Source organism: Mesoplodon mirus (genome assembly GCF_964341445.2).
Source record: "Mesoplodon mirus genome assembly, chromosome: 18".
Lineage (NCBI taxonomy): Eukaryota > Metazoa > Chordata > Mammalia > Artiodactyla > Ziphiidae > Mesoplodon > Mesoplodon mirus.
Window position 1 is genome coordinate 59521576 of NC_138994.1, and position 19389 is coordinate 59540964.

The 19389-nt window shown below is 44.4% G+C and overlaps 1 protein-coding gene across 1 annotated transcript in view; it reads left to right on the forward strand.

Moving 5' to 3' along the window:
* Positions 1-19389, forward strand: part of ACACA (acetyl-CoA carboxylase alpha) — a 229624-nt gene that overhangs the window by 169092 nt on the left and 41143 nt on the right. Inside the window, 4 exon segments of the mRNA XM_082604563.1 lie at positions 274-285; positions 287-430; positions 17948-18091; positions 18916-19036. Of these exon segments, the coding sequence (XP_082460689.1) occupies positions 274-285; positions 287-430; positions 17948-18091; positions 18916-19036 (421 nt within the window).

Below are 19389 nucleotides of genomic sequence, written 5' to 3' on the forward strand. Positions count from 1 at the left end.
CTGAAATTTCTTCTCCTCTTACTGTTTTCCTTGTTCATACCTCTAGTGTAGATGCCAAACATCTGTGAAATAAACAAAAGTGTAAGAGAAGTAAAGGGCGTATGATCCTTTAACTGTCACTTGAATCATTGAATGAATTCTGTACCTTCTTTGCTTTAACCAGGAAATTGTGTTTTTGTATTGTTATTAATCAAACAGATTTCCTAAAAAAAGCAATATCTTTTTTCTGTTAATGTGGATTTTACATATCTGTGCCTTAGTTATTATAGCTAGGGAGGGAACATAAATATGTGACATGTCGAATTTATTCTTTTTTAAGGTTACATGCCGGGCCATTGGGATTGGGGCTTACCTTGTCCGACTGGGACAGAGAACCATCCAGGTTGAAAATTCTCACTTAATTCTGACCGGAGCTGGGGCCCTCAACAAAGTAAGTTTGTAGGGTTTGGGAGAAGTATGTGAAGCTTTTGGAGGATTATTGTGAATTCCTAATTCTAGATCCTGACTGGGGGAAGGCTTCCTCAGTCTATCTCTTCCTCTCTCCCTCCATCTTCCCTGTCTATTCATTCATTCATTCAACAAAATGAGTGTTTTGTGTACCTACTATGTGCCAGGCACTATTCCAAGCCCTGCTATGTAATAAACAAACCATATAAAACTCCTGCTGTGAGGAGTTTACATTCTGATGTCCTTCTAGAAAGACAGAATTAATTGAATGCTTCAATTCTGCCCTCCCTCCCTTTTTCTCACCTGTGAGCGAGGGATGTGAGATCTATTCGCAGACATGGAGCTACCTCTGAAACATCCCCTGAACATGTTGAGGGTATCAAGTTTTAATGTTTTGAGAAATTTGTGAAAGCACCTCTGAAAAGGAGCACATATGATGGTCCCTTGTACGTAAGGAAGTACTTGGTAATTATTGAGTGGAAAGATGGGTGGATGGATACATGGATGGATTGCTGAGAAAGAGTATGACATGGAGATTTACTTTCCCTTCAAAAGAAATGCTTGTGCCTTTTTTTTTTTAAAGAAGTTTCAACTTTTTTTTTCTTTTTTTAAATTTTATTTATTTTTGGCTGCGTTGGGTCTTCGTTTCTGTGCGAGGGCTTTCTCCAGTTGGCGGCGAGCAGGGGCCACTCTTCACCGCGGTGCGCGGGCCTCTCACTGTCGCGGCCTCTCCCGTTGCGGAGCACAGGCTCCAGACGCGCAGGCTCAGTAGTTGTGGCTCACAGGCCTAGTTGCTCCGCGGCGTGTGGGATCTTCCCGGACCAGGGCTCGAACCCGTGTCCCCTGCACTGGCAGGTGGACTCTTAACCACTGCGCCACCAGGGAAGCCCTGCTTGTGCCTTTCCAATCCAAGCTCATAGTGGCTTTTCCAGAGAGGGAAAAAAAATGGATAGTGAGGTCACAGCTTGCAAGAGTGAAAACTATCTAAGAATACCTGAATATACAAAGGGCAGTGTAGTTCTTTTTTTTTTTTTTTTTTTTTTGATTAATTAATTAATTTAGGCTACGTTGGGTCTTCGTTGCTACGAGCAGGCTTTCTCTAGTTGCAGTGAGCAGGGGCCACTCTTCATTGCGGTGCACAGCCTTCTCATTGCGGTGGCTTCTCTCGTTGCAGAGCATGGGCTCTAGGCATGCGGACTTCAGTAGTGGCGGCACGCAGGCTTAGTTGCCCCGCGGCATGTGGGATCTTCCCGGACCAGGGCTCGAACCCGTGTTCCCTGCATTGGCAGGCGGATTCTTAACTACGGCGCCCAGAAGTCCCCGACAATATAGTTCTGACTTCTTTGCAGGCATAGGAAAATTATTTTCTCTCCAGAGCCAGGAATATTTAATTGTCTGAGGCTGGCTGGCTGGCTGGCTGACTGACTGACCGACCTCGTACGACTCGTATAACCCCTCAACTCCTCAGCTTTCTTTATCTGTCAAAGGGGGATGATAATTTCCACCTCTAAATGATGCTGTGGACATCAAATGAGAAAACATAGGTAAAAGCAGCTAGTAGTTGGCACAAAGTGTTGGCTCACATTACAGTTTCAGTTTCCTTTTCCTCTCCCTTACATGGTTTGGTGATTGAGCTTGCGGAGCTATACGCATGCTAAGTTGTTTACTAGACTCACACAAACTGTTTATGAAGCCTTGGCTTTCAAGCGGAAGGATGGGAATTAAGTGTCCTATCCTATCCTTCCCATTTAGAATAAGTTGACACTGCCATCAGTCCAGTTAGCTTTTGGGGATGTCAAAAATGAGAATGGTGTGATGTGAAAGTTTGCTCTCTGCATTCCTATGAACTTCGTGTCCTTCTCGGGGCTTGCCTTTCTCTCCAAGGAAAGGCAGAGCAGAGCTAACGATGGCAAACTTGAGCGTCCTGCTCTCTTTTTAGAGAGTAGCCTGGAAATAAAGATTGTGAACTGCCTCTACTGAGGGAGGTTATTGCTGCGGGAAAAACTTACTTTATTTTGAAGTTGTTCTTCTGGATACCTTCTTAGGATGAGGTATTGATGAATGCTGAAGAGAACTGTAGATACCATTATCTGTGAGGTGTGAGGATAGAATTTAAAGAAGACACCCGCATTTCCATAATGTTCCCGTACCTGAACAAAGAGCTAATTTCTGAAACGCATCTTGTTACACTGAGTTTTTTATTTTCTCCATGATATCCAAAGAATATTCTGAAAAGCAAAGGTGGTGGTGGTGTGGTGTTGCCGCTGCTGCTGGGGTTTTTATTTGTTTGTTTGTTTTTCCTAAAAACTTGCTAGTTGAATTTCAATCCTGCCGCAAAGAAAGCATTAGGGATTTTTTTCTTAAAACCCGGTTGAGTTGTTGTGATCAAATTCATTATATTCATCTTCCTCCTAGCCTGCAGGGCTCCTTGTTAAAGGAGAAGTCTAGTTGTAGGGAAAAGACAGTAAAGCTGTAGCTGTAACTTACCCCACAATGCTCATTTCCAGAAGGCTGCGATCACTTGTAGCTGAAGGGGGTGATCAGTTACACGGGTTACTTAACCCTGCTCTGCCCACTTCACTGTCTTCATGTCACTGCCTCTTACGTGCAGCCGTGGTGCTGGAAGACCCCCGATTTTATGCAAATTGATTAAGAATGTCCTGTCTGCCCCTTTGCCTCTCAGGTATGAGAAAGGAAACTAGAAAGGAGCCACACGCTCAGACTGCCTCTTCTGCCTGCCTCCTTGTGCACGTCCTGCCTTTGTCTGCACTGGTGTCTCTTTGTACATCTGCGTTTTCTTTCTATAGGACTCTCTGTCTCGCATCCTCTGGGCGTGTGTCCAGGTCACTTTGAGTGCATGCCTCTTCCTGTGTGAGTGCTGGTCTCTGTCTCTTTGTGTCTGTATCTTGCGTCTAGATCCCTCTTTCTCTGTCTGTGTGCCTCCCTGAGTCTCCATGTGTGAGAGTCTTTGTGTGTGTCTGAAACCCTGTAGAGACTCCACGAGCCCTGACCATCTAGCTTGTCGTACGCGTGTACCTGTGTAAAGCGGAAATGTAGGCGGTGTATGCGAGCTTTTAGGCTGTAAACATTTGACCCCTACCTTTTTGAGTCTTCATCCTTTATGTTAAACATTAGGGTGAAGAATAAGAAGGGAGGTGGTTGTGCAGAGGTTGTAGGGGGGAAAAAAATCTGTGTGTGCAAGTGCCGATCCCGTTGACCCCTTTGAAAATTGAAATAATGATAATGCGTGTCTCCTGACTGCATCAAAGTATCAGCACATCAAAAGCCAGGAGGCATGAAATGCAAATGATAAAGTGAAAGCAGATGGATTGTGCATGATCGCCTGATGCCCAATGAATTTTAAAAGGTGCCGGTTTGCAAGGGCGGGTGGGGGGACTGAAATAAACACGTTATCCCTGCAATTCTTTTTTGTTCTTGACGCTCACTCCTGACAATATTTGTTCACACTTGAGTGAACACCCACTTCATCCTTCTCTCTCTCTCTGTCTCTCCCTTCTTCCTCTCTCTTTCTCTCTCTCTCTCTCTCTCCTCTCTAACTCCACCCCCCAGCCCCCCACCCACCTCTTACACGTCTCAGGTCATGTCGCACTGCAGCTCTGGTGGAAATAATAAGATATAAACCACGAGGTTGTTATTTGCATAGAAATAGCATGGAGCCCCAGGCAGCAAGGGAGAAGGACACAGGGATCATTTGTCTAAAATTTTAATGAAAACTTTTGCTGAGGCAGAGATTTTTTTTAAAACTTTCTTTCTCTCCCTGCTTTTCTCCTCCCCTCCTCACCCCCCTCCACCCCATCTCTGCTTTGACTGAACATAGTTGGATGTGAAGAGAAAGGTTTGTCACTCCACATATCACACTCCCGTAATGCAGCCACATGTAAATTGTTTGTTCCTTTAATAGATATGAAGCTGGAGAGACACGTATTCCCAACTTAATACACTGCATGTACGCGTCAAGCTTTTATAGCTACTCTCCATTTCAGTGCTCATGTGATGTTGCCTGTTAGCCGACCTGGTTTTAATTAGTTTAGACCTTCTAACCCCTTGCTTCCAAAGACTCTTACTTTTTAAAGGATTTCTTTTTGTAGCCAACAGTGGTCATCTGCATATAAAATATAACCATCCTGGCGGTTTCCTGTTTTTCTCTTTCAGTGATTTCACCGTTCACCTACACATCTTATTTACGGGGCCCCATCCTTTGCCACTCTGTCTTTTGTTCCAAAACCAGAAAGTGCTCCCCATATGCGTCTTTTGATCCCTTGTCCTTGTGATCTCAGTATTTGTGTATTCTCTTTCCTTGAATGTCTTGCCCTTCGTTGCCTGCAGTTATTTGTAAAATACTCAAAATATTACAAAGGTGAGGAGAAATACAGGATCCAGGTTTCCTTAAGTGTTGCAGAAGCAGAGTTGACATTTGAACTCAAGGTAATGAGATGGTGATTAGAGGCAGCCTGCATGACTTGATTTGAAACTTAAAATGAAGAACATCTATCTGGTTCCTTGCTACCTTCTGGGTGGGCTGGTGGCATCAGGGCCATTTTACAGATGGAAAGACAAAAACAGCAAGAGGTAAGGTAACGTAGTTCCACTGACAAAGACTAGAACTAGCAGTAGAACATGAATTTCCACATCCCCGAGTTTCATTTAAGATGTGCTCAGTCCCCTGGGCTTAGTGTCCACAAGGCCTGAGAAGAGAAAGTCATCCGATCATTTTATTTTTTGTCCAAACATCACGAGAGTGATGACATTAGGAAGAGAAGCTTCTAAGGGCCTGCTCTTTCATGTCACTCCAGGTAGTGGATCATAGGTTCCCACCTCCACAAACTGTAGGCTGTTGGCGGGCAGATCCCTCAAAATGCCTCATTGAGTGGTAAGGGCGGACTTGATGGACATGACAGACTACCTGCTCAAAGTGAGTCATGCTGGCCTGGCAAAGGCAGCAATCTGTGTGTTTGGGGAACTGGAAAGATAGACCCTTAAGGGGCTGTGACAATTTGTAGAGTCATAAACTCCTAAGTCAAGGTGCCACTGGACGTCTGCAGTGACTTCCGGACCCACTTCCCCTCCCCTCCCCTTCTCTGTTTCCCTGTAATATGTGTACTGTAACATCAGGTGGTGGGTAGGCTGGGAGGACCTAGTATGATAAGGGAAGTAGACTAGAGCCTGCCAGTTCTCAATCCACTGCCCCAGACTTGGTGAAAGCTCTCTCTGTATACCAAGAAACCAGAATTGCAGTTTTTGACTTGTCCTCTGGACAGTTACTGTCTATGGAGGTAAGGCATGTGCCCTTAGCCTGATAGATAGATTATAGATTCATTCAAGAGGTGATATATGATTTTCTTGTGATAAGCATTTTAAAGCTTCTGGTTTAAGGCAACAAAAAAAAAAAATCCAATCATCTCATTCCCCTTAGCGAGAGCTGGCCCCTATTTCCACTGAATCTGCCAGGAAAAAAAACAATTATGTGATGAGTGTGGCTAGGGCTATATGTTAGGCCTGTAGGGGGTTAATTTTGCTAATCTTGCTTTTGAGACTTGGTATCAGTCCTTCTCTGGACCTCAGTCTCCAAATACATATTTTTATGTGTCTGTACAGTGTGAAATGTGACTCTATTGGGTACAGTATCAGAGTTCCTCCCAGGAGCTTGTAGCGCCAGGGGACTGCACTGTGCATCCTCCCTCCTCACCCATGGCTCTGTGACACTCAACGTGAGAGTCAGTGCCGGAGGTTCAAGAAAGCAAGGGGGCAGTTCGTTAGCTCTTTTGTGAGGCAGCATTGTAACTGTCACATAACTGAAAGAGGTGGAATAGTTAAGACTGGCCACGTTTGAGTACAGGCTCTGCCACCTGTGAGTTGTGTGGCCTTGGGCAGTGCATTTAACCCTTCCAGGTCACAACTGTGTTAATTGTGAAATGGGGATCATAATAGTACCTATCTACCAGGCTCTTGTGCGGATTGTATGATTTAATACTGGTAAATCACTGGTACTGTTGTGGTCTTCCCTGTGATGCGGTTAGGGGTCTTTCTCATTGCAGCTCATTATCCAGGCCCTGGAAGGGAAGTACAAACACAACATTCTCTCTATTTTCTGACCCTTTGAAGGCAAAAATTCCTTTAAGAAAATGTTAGATGTCAGTCCTCACTGTGGCATACATTCATGTATTGACTTCCCCTATAGATGTTATCTAAAGACAATCACACACTTTGCAAAGCCATTAATGTGAGAGGCCCCATGTTCAGTCCTGATAGGGTAGTATACGTGTCAGTCATCTGTCTGCAAGCGTCCCCAAGGACTTGTTGATACAATAGCCCATAATCACTCTAAGGATCAATCCAGCAATTTGCATTTTTAAAAGTCCCTAACTACCTATTTTCACAATAGACAGGCCCTGTGCTCTGCAGCTCCAGATGGGATCACTCTCCTTTCTAAAGAGGGCATCTGAGCTTCCTGAGTAAGCCTCTCGTTAGCATTATGAACGAGTTCTCAGAAAGGGTTGCAGTGGGCACACCCCCTTAGTTTTCAAGCCCTTCCCCCTGCACACACACAAAACATGGGCACACCTGACTCTGTCTGGGGGGTTGTTTTATTTCTCTTTTGTTTGATGTTCCTTGGGTTTGGTAGGAAACTGTACCAGGTATCTTGGACTCCATTCATGAGTCAAGGTAATATACCAGAAGTCTGATCCCGGGCTTTCTGGTAGAATTGCTGTTCAGAGCTCCATTGCCTCTGACTCTCTAAGACAGCCCATGTGGGCATGGTGGCTTAGAGACTCAGGATGGGAGACCCACACCAGCATCAAGTCAAAGCTCTGAGACTCTGCCTGGGCATTAAATAGAGACTCAGGAATTATCATGTTTGACAAACTATTGTAAATGTGCTCAAACTTTTGAAGTTTTAAAGCCTTTAGATTATTACAAAAAAAAAAGCAAATGAAAAACTTTTGATTATTCCTCTCCTTTCCATTTACTAGGTAAAGCAACGTTGGGCTCTAATCTCTTTGGGGCTCAATTTCCTCTTCGTAAAATACATTTCCCACCTTAAGGTGAAGGCCAGAGGTTCTCTTAATCTTAAATTGTCTTTAATTTCTAGTATTCTGTTATGCTATGAAGATGTATCTTGATTTGTAGCCAGGGAACCGTGTTAGGCTGGGGCAGGGAGAGAACAGATGAGGGGAAGGAGTTGGGGGAGATCAAAAAAGTGACTACATGTGAGAGAATTTTATGTTCGTGAGATTACATATCAGTGATGTGTAAAATTATTACATATTAGCAGGATTAGGAATAGGAGTTGTAAAGCATAACAATTCAAAAATTTTTTGTTTCTTATCCATATTATGGAAGAATAAATGCCCCGTGGTGGGTGGGAGGGGTGATATCGTTCATGATGACACCAAGGGGCCATAGAATTATAATTGTTGGGAGTGGAAGGATCCTCAAAAGTCCAACCACCCAACTGTCGTTTGAATTTCCTCTGTGACTCCATTACCAAACAGTCATTCAGTTATGCTTGAAAAACTCCACGGAAGGGGAGCTCAGTACTTTTTCAGCCAATCCCTTTCATCTGTATAAAGTTCTTCCTTATATCTGGCTAAAGTCTGTTTCTCTGTAAGACAAACTAACACCTCTTAAAAAGAAGTTCAAAATTAACAAAGCAACTCCCAGTTTGATGGTCTGGCTTAGGTAGAACTGAACAGAACCAAACTCTTTCCCATGTATTGTTGCTTTCAGAGTCTGGTCTTGTCTCAAGAACAAATGTAGTGAAGATGAAAATGCTCTTCAAAGACAGAAAAGAGGGCTTCCTTGGTGGCGCAGTTGTTGGGAGTCCGCCTGCCGATGCAGGGGACGCGGGTTCGTGCCCCGGTCCGGGAGGATCCCACATGCCGCGGAGTGGCTGGGCCTGTGAGCCATGGCCGCTGAGCCTGAGCGTCCGGAGCCTGTGCTCCACAATGGGAGAGGCCACAACAGTAAGAGGCCCGCATATCGCAAAAAAAAAAAAAAAAAAAAAAGATAGAAAAGAAATTGGACTCATAAATAACATTCTTGCCAGCTGAAAATATGAAATACTTAGTAATTACTAGAGAAACAGCTAAAACTCACCACTATGAAGTAGTACTCTATGGAACCTTAGGATTCTGCCACATGGCGTCACGCAAGGCTTTTAGACCTGCCCATCACCTGCCGTATCGAAAGTCAGGATCCTAATACATGATTGAAAGATAGGTCTTTCTGAGTGCTGCATACTTAGGTAATGGTTAAAAGTCATGGTTTGGTGGTACTTATTTCAGGAATCAATAAAGGTGCTGTAGACTGAGGTAATCTTAAGCTCTATGGGCACACAAACCAAATGTGAAATGCTAGAGCTTATTACCCTCTCAGCTCAGGGAGCAGTCTCTGGCTCACTTCATACGAGTGGACCTCCATTACATCTCTACCCTCTCTCTAGAGGGTCCATTCCAGCCTCCCGGACTGGGATGTTTCCCGAGTATTGGAATCAAGAGATGCCTTCACTTCACAGGTTCTGTGGCGTGTAGGGTCTCTGCCCGTTCTGCCTCTAATAAAACCTTGTCCCTGAACTCAAGCTAAGTGCCCCCTGAGGACTGCCAGCACAGTGCTCTAAGCAGAGCAGCTTGGCGTTTTCATCTTCCAGTCAGATGTTACGCCTTCTTATGCTTGATTTTCTTCACCTTTCTTTCTACACATGTTCATAGCTCTGTCTTTGCAAATTAGTGTTCAGTTGAAGCTTTGCTATTCCATCTTTCCCTCTCCTCTCCCCTTAACCTTTCTTCTCCCCCAACCCCAGCCTGAAACCCAAGTAAATTAGCTTTTCACCCCTGCCCCCCAGTTAAAAAAAATCCCATACTCCTTCAGCAGTGTCTGTTCTTGGATTTGCAGTCAGCAGCCATCTCCAATAACCATCCAGCTGTCAGCTTTGCAGCTCCCCACTACCTCCCACCTCCCCCATCACTCACCAGAGAAAAAAGAGAGCCAGAGCCAGAGCTTGAAATATATCATGCAATAGTGTATCATGAATTTGTTGTGAATCACAGCGGTGAAGCAGGTTTATTTATTTCTGAGACCTTAAATCAATACAAAGTAGGTCTCTTAGTTCTGAAGCTGGGATGGAGTGTGAAAAAATGAGCCCCTTGTACTCTTAAAACTTTGGGGAAAGGAGATGACAGCTATATAATTCCATTTACCAGGCACTAGGGGCTTTAATGTGAAGGTGACAGGGAGCTCTTTGTGCATTTAGAGCACCATATCTTCTAAATAAAAGATCTGTAGACTTGATAGTGGAGCATAGCTCTGAGTTTAATAATCTCCAAGCATTAGACCGAGCCAATATGTTCCCAAGTCAGAGAGGTCCCCCCGAAACGCTCATAAATTAAAAGTGCAAGAACTGCACACGTTGGTAGATTAGAAATGCAAGGACTTCAGTCTTCCAGGGGGAAGACAGACCTGGTCCCTGGCTGTGCACAGACTGCTGTGTGAATATGATAAAGACGCAGGAAACGAGACTGTTTAGAAACCTGACTCCTGGCTGTTCATCATTCTCGGGAATGTCCCCCGTGCATGGACCCAAATCTGGCGATGTCCCCTCTCATTCAGAGTGGCCATCTTCACACAGTCTAATCAGCTGATGTACACAGTCAGGGGTGTTGAATTATGAAAGGAGAACCTTTAAGAGCTGTTTAGATTGAGCTATAGATTATCATGCCCAGGCTTCAAGTTTTTCTGGTTGATTCTTCAGTGGTTGCTAGTTTTTTAAATGTCTCAGAGTCTGGAATTTAAGCCCTTTAAAATAGTTTGCACATAAGAGAAATCGAGAAATCGGTGTTTATTAAGGAAAGGAACTCACCCAAATTTAACCAACAGCATAAGATGCAAATATGAGAAGTCAAGACCACTGGAACATATAATCAAGTTTGGGGTATCTTCATTTTCTATCTAACCCTCTGATAAAATGTCTTCTCAACAGCTAAAGCAGGCTTATGCAGTTCAGTAGAGCAACCCTAGTATAATATGACTTTATAGTACATAGAGTTACTAGCTTAATTCTAGCCCAGGTAAAGAATTTTGAAAGAAAAACCCAGTGTCTACACTGGGGAAAACTAAAAGGAGAGGAAAATTTAACCACTCATTTTGCTTAAGGAATCTGCTACACATTATAACACTAATAGGAAAGGCTTCATTTGCTTATAGTAGTTCAGCTTGCTGAAAATACAAACCAGAGCTGAGTGTTTATAGAGCAGTGAGAATTATGGCAGCTCACCTGCATTTATTGTGTGCCGGTTGTGTGTAAAGCTCTGTTCTTATGCTGTGGGTGTACAAAGATGATTCCTGCTCTCAGGGAGCTTAAATTTAGGCTAAAAGACAATAACAAGCTTTTCATGTGTTCTAAGGGGAAAACATTAAATTGCCACCCATCAGATGTAAATGAGAAAACACAAACAAAAAGGCTGCAAAGATGAAAGAAAGGTCAGTGTTACTCCCCAAGAAGCCAGATCCCAGCAGGCACCAAACTCTGTGCCTCGCCACTGGTGGGCACAGGCAGACAGTCACACAGCCATCTGCCTCCCACCAACCTCACGTCCAATATCCTATTCAGAAAAACCACTGGGAGGTGACTGGGAAAAAAATATATATGTGTGTGTGTGTGTGTGTGTACACACACACACACACACACACACACATATATAGTTCTCACAACTCAATAATAGGAAAACAACCCAGTAACTTTTTAAATGGGTAAAAAACTTGAACAGACATTTCACCAAAGGCATAAGGATGGTAAATAAGCACACAAAAAGATATTTATCATTAGTCATTAGGGAAATGCAAATTAAAACCACAATTAGACACCACTAAACTAAAATAAAAAATTCTAAGCAGACGATACTAAGTGTTGGTGAGGATGCAAAGCAACTGCAACTCTCATGTGTATTGGTGGGAATGCAAAATGGTACAGCCACTTTGAAAAAGTTTAGCTTTTTTAAAAAAAAATAGAGTCGGTTATCCACTTACCATATAACCTAGCAATCCTACTCCTAGATATTTACTCAACAGAAACAAAAATGTATATTCATACAGAAACCTGTACGTGAATGTCTCTAGCAGCTTTATTCATAGTTGCCAAAAACTGGAGACCACCCAAATGTCTGCTAACAGGCAAAGAGATGGACAAGGTGTGTTATTTCCATAAAATGGAATAGTACTGTGCAGTAAAAAAGGAACTACGGCCACCTGCGTCAGCATGAATAAATCTCAGATGCATTATGCTGACTGAAAGAAGCTAGACTCATAACATTCTAGAAAAGGCAATATTGTTGAGACACAAGGATCGGTGGTTGTCAGAGGTGGGAGAAGGGAATTGATTACAAAGGGAATGAGAATACTTTGGGGGCTGATGAAAACTTTTGGGGTGATTGTGGTGGTGATTATATGCCTATGTGATGTCAAATTTCATGTACACCTAAAAATGGACAAATTTACTATATGTGAATTATACCTCAATAGACCACACTTTAAAATTTTTTCTATTTTTGGAAGTAATTTATTGTCAGTATGCTCAAGTCCGTAGCTAAATGAGCAGTTGATGGATCCCTGAGATGAGTGATTTCGTTTGACATCAGTTTTGACTCCGGAAGCCTATGCCTGTTCTCATACATTTAACAAGTAAACTGTCATGTGGCTCTTCTCTACCCCAGTTACGTTAAAAATGAGTCTCTGTTCCTCACCAGTCCATCTTCAAATCCTTACCATCCTTCTGCCGTCTAACTCATTCCTCCGTTCTCCCTACATCTCAGTAAACAGAGATCTTCCCAGTGTCATTTCTGGCCTGTATCATCTCAGTTTCTTTTAGGCTAAATATCTTTTCTACCACTGGTAGCTCCGTCCCTTTACTCCAGTTTATCCATCAGCAAACCTGATCACTTTATAATTTTGCTGCTGAGAGATTTTTGGTCTTGCAGTGGACAGTGTTGAATCCAGCCGTGGCCCACACCAGAGGCTTTCCCATTCTGTGCCAGCAGTGTGTTACTGTGCCCCTTCTCGGTCCCCAACCCTAGCCTGCCAGCTGCCAACCAGCTCTGGAGGGTTTGCCAGTGACAACAGTGGCAACACAGTGGGGAGAGGAACTTGCAACCCTGAGTCTTTATATTCAGAGACTGTGTTTTGGAACCCCCAAGTATTCTTGGTCTCACAGGCACTGGTCCTGTCTCCCTAGAGATTTAATTCCATTCACCCTTGGATATATTCCTGGAGAAACATTTACACAGTAATATGTGCTGCACCACTTAAAATTGTTAATTGGAGATTGAATTACTTGTCAGCTTTTAAAAATGTAGTCCTGTCAGGTCAAGGAGGAGGGTGTTAGCAGCATGAGCGGATGAGCTATTGCATATTTTCTTCCCCTTCCTCTTTTTTCTCCCCCCTCCCTTTTCCTCTCTCATCCTTTCTCCTTTCTTTTGTTCCCATTTTAATACTTCTTCCGTGTTCTCACTTATTCTTTCTCATCTCTCTGTTTCTGCCTTAGCCAAACCTTTATTGATAACCTGACAGGTCCCCAGAGTGACTTTAATATCTAGAATCATGGATGAAGTCCAGTGATGACAGTTGCTCAGGAAATTTACAAAACCCCTCCTCAAATCCTCTTGAGAACAGAAATATCGTAATGAGATGGAGTATTGCAGCAAGGACTCAGCTTGTGTAGCCTAATTCTTAGATGCAGGAGGACTGCTGTACTTCCTGCTTCTTTAACTGACCCATCAGGAATGTTTAAAGGGGGAAAGGTTGGATAAAGGGAGGAAAGCAGCAGAATTCATTTTTTATTCCATCGATATGCATCATTATTTTTCACATCTTCAGCACATGATTGCAAATATTTGCTTATAAGTCGAAGGTCCCCAACATAATGTATATATCAGGACAAAAGCAATTTAAAAAAAAAAAATTGAGCTAAGTTACATCTATGAAACTTGGAAATCTCAGTGCCTGTGTGCTGACAAATCTCCTGACAAGTAAGTACTACATTCATTCAGTATTACTCAGTGATTTCATTTGCACAGAACCTCACAATGCTCTGCCCCTTCAGTCAGATGTCTGGAGCACTGGGGAAGGGAAGAATGTGTTTATCTTGATCTCCAAAAAGGGATTTAAGGGCGAGAGCAGGCGGTCTATTAGACTGTTTTCATTGCCTGTCAGCTGTGGTAAACCTGAGCTGTCTGCAGTGTCTCTAGATAAGGGGCAACAGCAGCAGCGGCTAAGGCCTCTGCATGTATGTATGTATGGCTGCATTCATTTGTACTTCCTGTGTATCTCAAAATTTCTAAAGGCTATGTAGCATCTTTCGTGGAGCCTCTAACATTTGTGTTCTGCTAATCACTGGCTGTATGCAGCGCTCTTAATTCCCAGGTCTGCCAGCTGTAAGTGCTGGATGAGGCTGAAGTTTATATGGAGAGTGAATGGAGATCCTCTTTCAGGCTCAGCCCCGCGGCGTGGGCACTCTTCAGCAGGGGACCTGAGATGGTGCCTGTTCCTAGTATTGCATGGCACTGCCTCTCCACTTAGATCTGGGGGCAGCAAAGTGGGGCCTCATCAGAGTCACCTCTGTTTGAGTGGTTCCTGTGTTTAAGTGGTTACTGATGCTTGTTGGGCAGATAAACTAAACGTTTGTATCATGCAGTATAAAATGTGAGAGGAACAATTTCGGAACTGGAACATGGCAAGCAACTTGACTTATACGAGAATGCATATGTCCAAACCCTACAATTTCCAAGTCGAAGAATATTTTTTCTTCCTTTTTTTTTTCTTTTTTTAAAGGAAACTTTATGGTTTCCAATTGCAGATTCCCTTCAACCTCACAAGGGGTAAACTCCTCCAGGGGTGGATACACCAGGGAATTGAGGCCCTGAATTCCCTGGAACCTTGGGAGGGAAGGACGCAGGAGAAGCAGGTTTGGGTATAAATCACTACCCTGCACCCAGCACACGAAGAGGACTGTCTGCTCAAGGGTTCATTCATGTATGTGTCATGAAAAAAATTGGTGAATGAAGCTTGCCCACTTCATGAAAATAGTATGTTAATGAGGGTTGTTTACCCCAGGTTTTTCTGTAGAAGATTGGCAGGGCAGTAGATTGAAGAACAAAACAGTGGTTCTGTCTATGTGGGTTCTTTTTTTTTTTCTTTTTGCGGTACGCGGGCCTCTCACTGTTGTGGCCTCTCCCGTTGCGGAGCACAGGCTCCGGACGCGCAGGCCCAGCGGCCATGGCTCACGGGCCCAGCCGCTCCGCGGCATGTGGGATCTTCCCGGACCGGGGCACGAACCCGCGTCCCCTGCATCGGCAGGCGGACTCTCAACCACTGCGCCACCAGGGAGGCCCTCTATGTGGGTTCTTTACTTTGCCTTCCTCAGTGCTCATCAGGGTGTGTGTAACAGTCCCAGTGCCACCATTTCAGAGTTATAGGCAGAATGGGTTTTGCCCTCGCCCAGATTCTGCTTCTGCAGTTGGAGCTTTTGTTGTGAAGTATTCTAATGTCATCAAAACCACTTGAGTCAGCAATGACCCCTATAAATCAGGAGCTGTTGTGTGTGCCCTCATTCTACTGGTGCATGCTCCAAACATATGGTCATTGAAGATGAACCGGAGACTCCCGCCTTCTCTTCACCGATTGTTAAGTAGCTATGATTGTTGGCATTTGTTTGTGGTTAGTGAAGCAGGTTTCATTTTTGTGTGTCCTTCCCCTCTTCACCCCCTACCTCATATGATAAGGCTGATCAGAGGGAGCTCTTCGGATGCTCTGTTAGTCTGTCCTATAATTTTTATCTTTAATTCCCAAATTAAATGAATCCTCTTACATGACAAACATTTCTTTAGCCCAGGGTAATGTTCTTGGTTGTGGTAAGCCCTGGTTTCCTTTCTGAACCCAGAGGAGAAGAAATGTATAAATACTGCCGCCTTTTCAGAACAATGCCAACACGTCAGAGCCTGAGTTTCCACTTGTAAAGGGAAGACATGCCAAGTTATTAAACTCTTGCTCCTTCCAAGTCTGTCTCCTATTAGTTTGTAAGAATATGGGGTAAAATGGGGAGATGAGGGGGCCTCCAGGAGTAGCCCAGTTCTAGAGGCTCTCTTCCTCTTTGAAATGAAGGGGCAAAGACATCCGAGGAAGGTGTATTTGAACAGCTAAGCATCTCTTGGTCTGTTTCAGTCCCTTTTTCTGAAATTGGTCCTCGATGGGTTCATTACTGATTTTGGAGAGGTGTGAGGTTCTAAGTGGTTGGACGTTATCAAGTACTAGAGACAGCGTTTCATGGGAAAGAAAATAGCGTTTCTGAGCAGAAAATAGAGCCCCAGCTCTGTCTTCTAGGCAGTAAGGAGTTCTGGGCTCCTGTCATAGATTGTGGGTATCAGATATTCAGGGTCAGCACAGTGTCTCCTTTTTATTTCTTTTCCCCCTTTCCAATTTTATTTTAATAATTAAAAATACTGCTGATCACACTGAATGACTTCTGGCAGAGAGGCCGTCTGTCCCAGAAGGACCAGTTGTGGGCCATCAGGTTTATGACGTCCATAAAACCGGAGCCAGATCAGAGCGCGGCCTCCCTGAGTGACAGGGTTTCTGCCTCCGCCAGGGTCCCCCATCATCTGACTGCTTTGGACATTTGTTTGGGGTTGGTTTTTCATTCTGTTTTGTTTCCTGATGCATGTGCGAGTGTGCGTGTGCACACATTTAAAGATAGAAATGAAACAGGTATGTAATGCCCTCTGCCTGTTAGAAAGACTAAAGCCATAAAAATAACAAACGGCGAGTATTTGCTAGAATGTCAAAGTTATGAGTTTATTTTGTAATGATGTGCTCCTGCCTTCATGAGGTAAACTGGCCGTGGCGGAGGTGTTATTAGTAATATGGACCCAGTGGAGCAGAAAGCCGAGTGACCGCGAGATCAGTGTATCAGTCAGGGAGAGGGCAAATGGAAAGAGACAGCGGGAGAATGAGAAAAGAGCCGCAGCGCCTGGGCTGAGATGAAAGACAGACCGAGAGGCGGATGGGAGCCCAGTGGTCAGATGCGGCCTCCCTGGTTCTGGGGGCTCCTTCAGAGGAGCTGCTGCTGTGTTACTCAGCTCAGGGCTGCCTGCAAAGGCTTGTTCTCTGTGCTTCCTTAGCGAGGAAAGCAGTAATCCGAGAGCCATTTTGCTTCCCATATTCCTTCCAGAAGAGTCTCTTCCATCCTTGCTAGCTGAAGTTAAATGGGACCAAGGCCAGCTGGGTCACATGGAGGTCACTGCTTTGGCCACCGCCTTCCTCAGCCTTTGGCGGGTCTTGATGTTGGGGCTGACCCAGGATGCAGGGGAACCAGCTCCTAACAGGAAGGGGCAGGATGGGAATATACAGGGAGAATTTGCTGGTCTTTCATTTATTCGCTTCTCCCCAGAGACCGGAAATGACTAAAAGTAAGGAAGAAATTTTGTGTTGTGGTTATTTTCTAAAGAAGGAAAGGGAAAAGAAAAGGTAAAATACAGTAAACGCTCTACAACCGTTAAGAGCTCTCCAGGGCTACCATAGATGACTGGCAATTACTACACACTCAGCAGTTTGCAGTAGTCAGTGATCAGCTGCCCAGCGTCCATCTGCTGGGTCAGAAAACCTCCCTCCCTGAAAGAAATTATTAGCCAATCTTCAAGGGAAAAAGAAACCCTACAATTTCCAAGTCGAAGAATATTTTTTCTTCCTTTTTTTTTTCTTTTTTTAAAGGAAACTTTATGGTTTCCAATTGCAGATTCCCTTCAACCTCACAAGGGGTAAACTCCTCCAGGGGTGGATACACCAGGGAATTGAGGCCCTGAATTCCCTGGAACCTTGGGAGGGAAGGACGCAGGAGAAGCAGGTTTGGGTATAAATCACTACCCTGCACCCAGCACACAAAGAGGACTGTCTGCTCAAGGGTTCATTCATGTATGTGTCATGAGTTGCTTCAGGATTTTGCTTTAAGAATCCAATGTAAAGGGGAAAATTAACCCTTAAAAAATGAGGCATCCAGACCTCACAGTGTTTCTATTTAACTGAGACTCATCACTTGAGGTTGTCAAAAGACAGGCACATTCCCTCTACTGTGCCTACAGGCAGCAGCTCGGCCAGGCCTGCAGGCGATGACGTAGCCTGTGTCTCAGGGTCCCAGCTTTACCCACTGCCATGATTTCAGCTCAGAGTCAAGTATGCCATGCACATCTGTGGCAGCTAGTAGAGAGAGAGAGAGGCTTGCTGGTGTTTAAATTGCAACAGAATATGTGATTGTTTAAAAGCCTTTTGTGTTTTCCAAGTTTTCTTTTTAGGACAAAGGTCCAGATAGTCCCTCAGCACAACCCACGGAGGCTGGACTCTGTCTTGTGGAGAAAAGAATCCATTTTAGTGGGAATTACGAAATAGACTTTGCCTTCCTCTCTGTCTGGACTAATGTCTTTTCTCTTGTTTATTTCTCTAGGTCCTCGGAAGGGAAGTATACACCTCCAATAACCAGCTCGGGGGCATCCAGATCATGCACAACAATGGGGTGACCCACAGCACTGTCTGTGATGACTTTGAAGGGGTGTTCACTGTCCTGCACTGGCTGTCCTACATGCCAAAGGTAAGCCCTCCCCGCTTCCTTCCAGCACCGAGGAAGCCCATAGCACCCAGCCTTTTCACCAGAGTTCACTGCCTCTGCGTGTGCGAGTGTTTTATGGTAGAGGGATTTTTTTACGATATGTTCTCTGGAAGCCGTTGATTTCTTTTTTTTTTTTCTTAAAGCCATCTTTTGCCTCCTACGTTTAAAATGCCTTTGGGGGCTTCCCTGGTGGCGCAGTGGTTGAGAGTCCGCCTGCTGATGCAGGGGACACGGGTTCGTGCCCCGATCTGGGAGGATCCCACATGCCGCGGAGCGGCTGGGCCTGTGAGCCATGGCCGCTGAGCGGGCGCGTCCGGAGCCTGTGCTCCGCAGCGGGAGAGGCCACAACAGTGAGAAGCCCGCGTACCACAAAAAAAAAATAAAAATAAAAAAAAAAATAAAATGCCTTTGGATTTCATTGGTTAGGCCCCTTTCTGATGATTTCCAGCCACAGAAGCCTTCGTGTCCTATCTGGGCTCAGATCCCAACTTATTAAGGCTTCTTCCTCACTGTGGGTCTTCCCCTTTGTAATAGGTATCCATCCCTCTGGGGAGCTTCCCGGAGAGCCTGGGAACACTGAAATCAGGGGTCAGAATGCCCCACTTTCTGCCAGGCTCCTACATGAGACTTGAGAGCTGTACATGTTCCTCAGGGCTTGGCTCGAGATTAGGGATCTTCTAGCTGATGATTGGGACTAACAGGTGTGACTCCATATGTGGTCCCTGCTGTCTTTGTCCATAACGATTGTTGCTGAGTTGGAGTTGTTCACTGATCGCTGTGCTCTTTCCCCCCCAATCTCCTTTTAGAGTGTACACAGTTCAGTTCCTCTCCTGAATTCCAAGGATCCTATAGATAGAGTCATCGAGTTTATTCCCACAAAGGCTCCATATGATCCTCGCTGGATGCTGGCAGGCCGTCCCCACCCAAGTATGTATACATTTGAGGGTCTGTGGCACCCTGGCCCTCAAACTTCCAGTCTTCCTTTCAATCACTAACCAATTCCTGCACAATAGTATATGACAAAGAAAACAAAGCCACTGAAGTACCTGGAAATGAGGGAAATCTGAAAAACAGCTCTCTGAAGAAAAAAGTGGAAAATCCTTCCAGAACAAATGAAAAATGAATGAAATCAGCCATTGAGTCATAAGCACTGGAGTCATTAATACAGTTCTTTTCTGTTATTAGAGCACTTATTATTTAATGGGCTCAAAGACTTTAAAACAGTTAAATATAAGCCATAAAGTCATAGAATTACAGGACCAGAATCTTTGACCATCTAG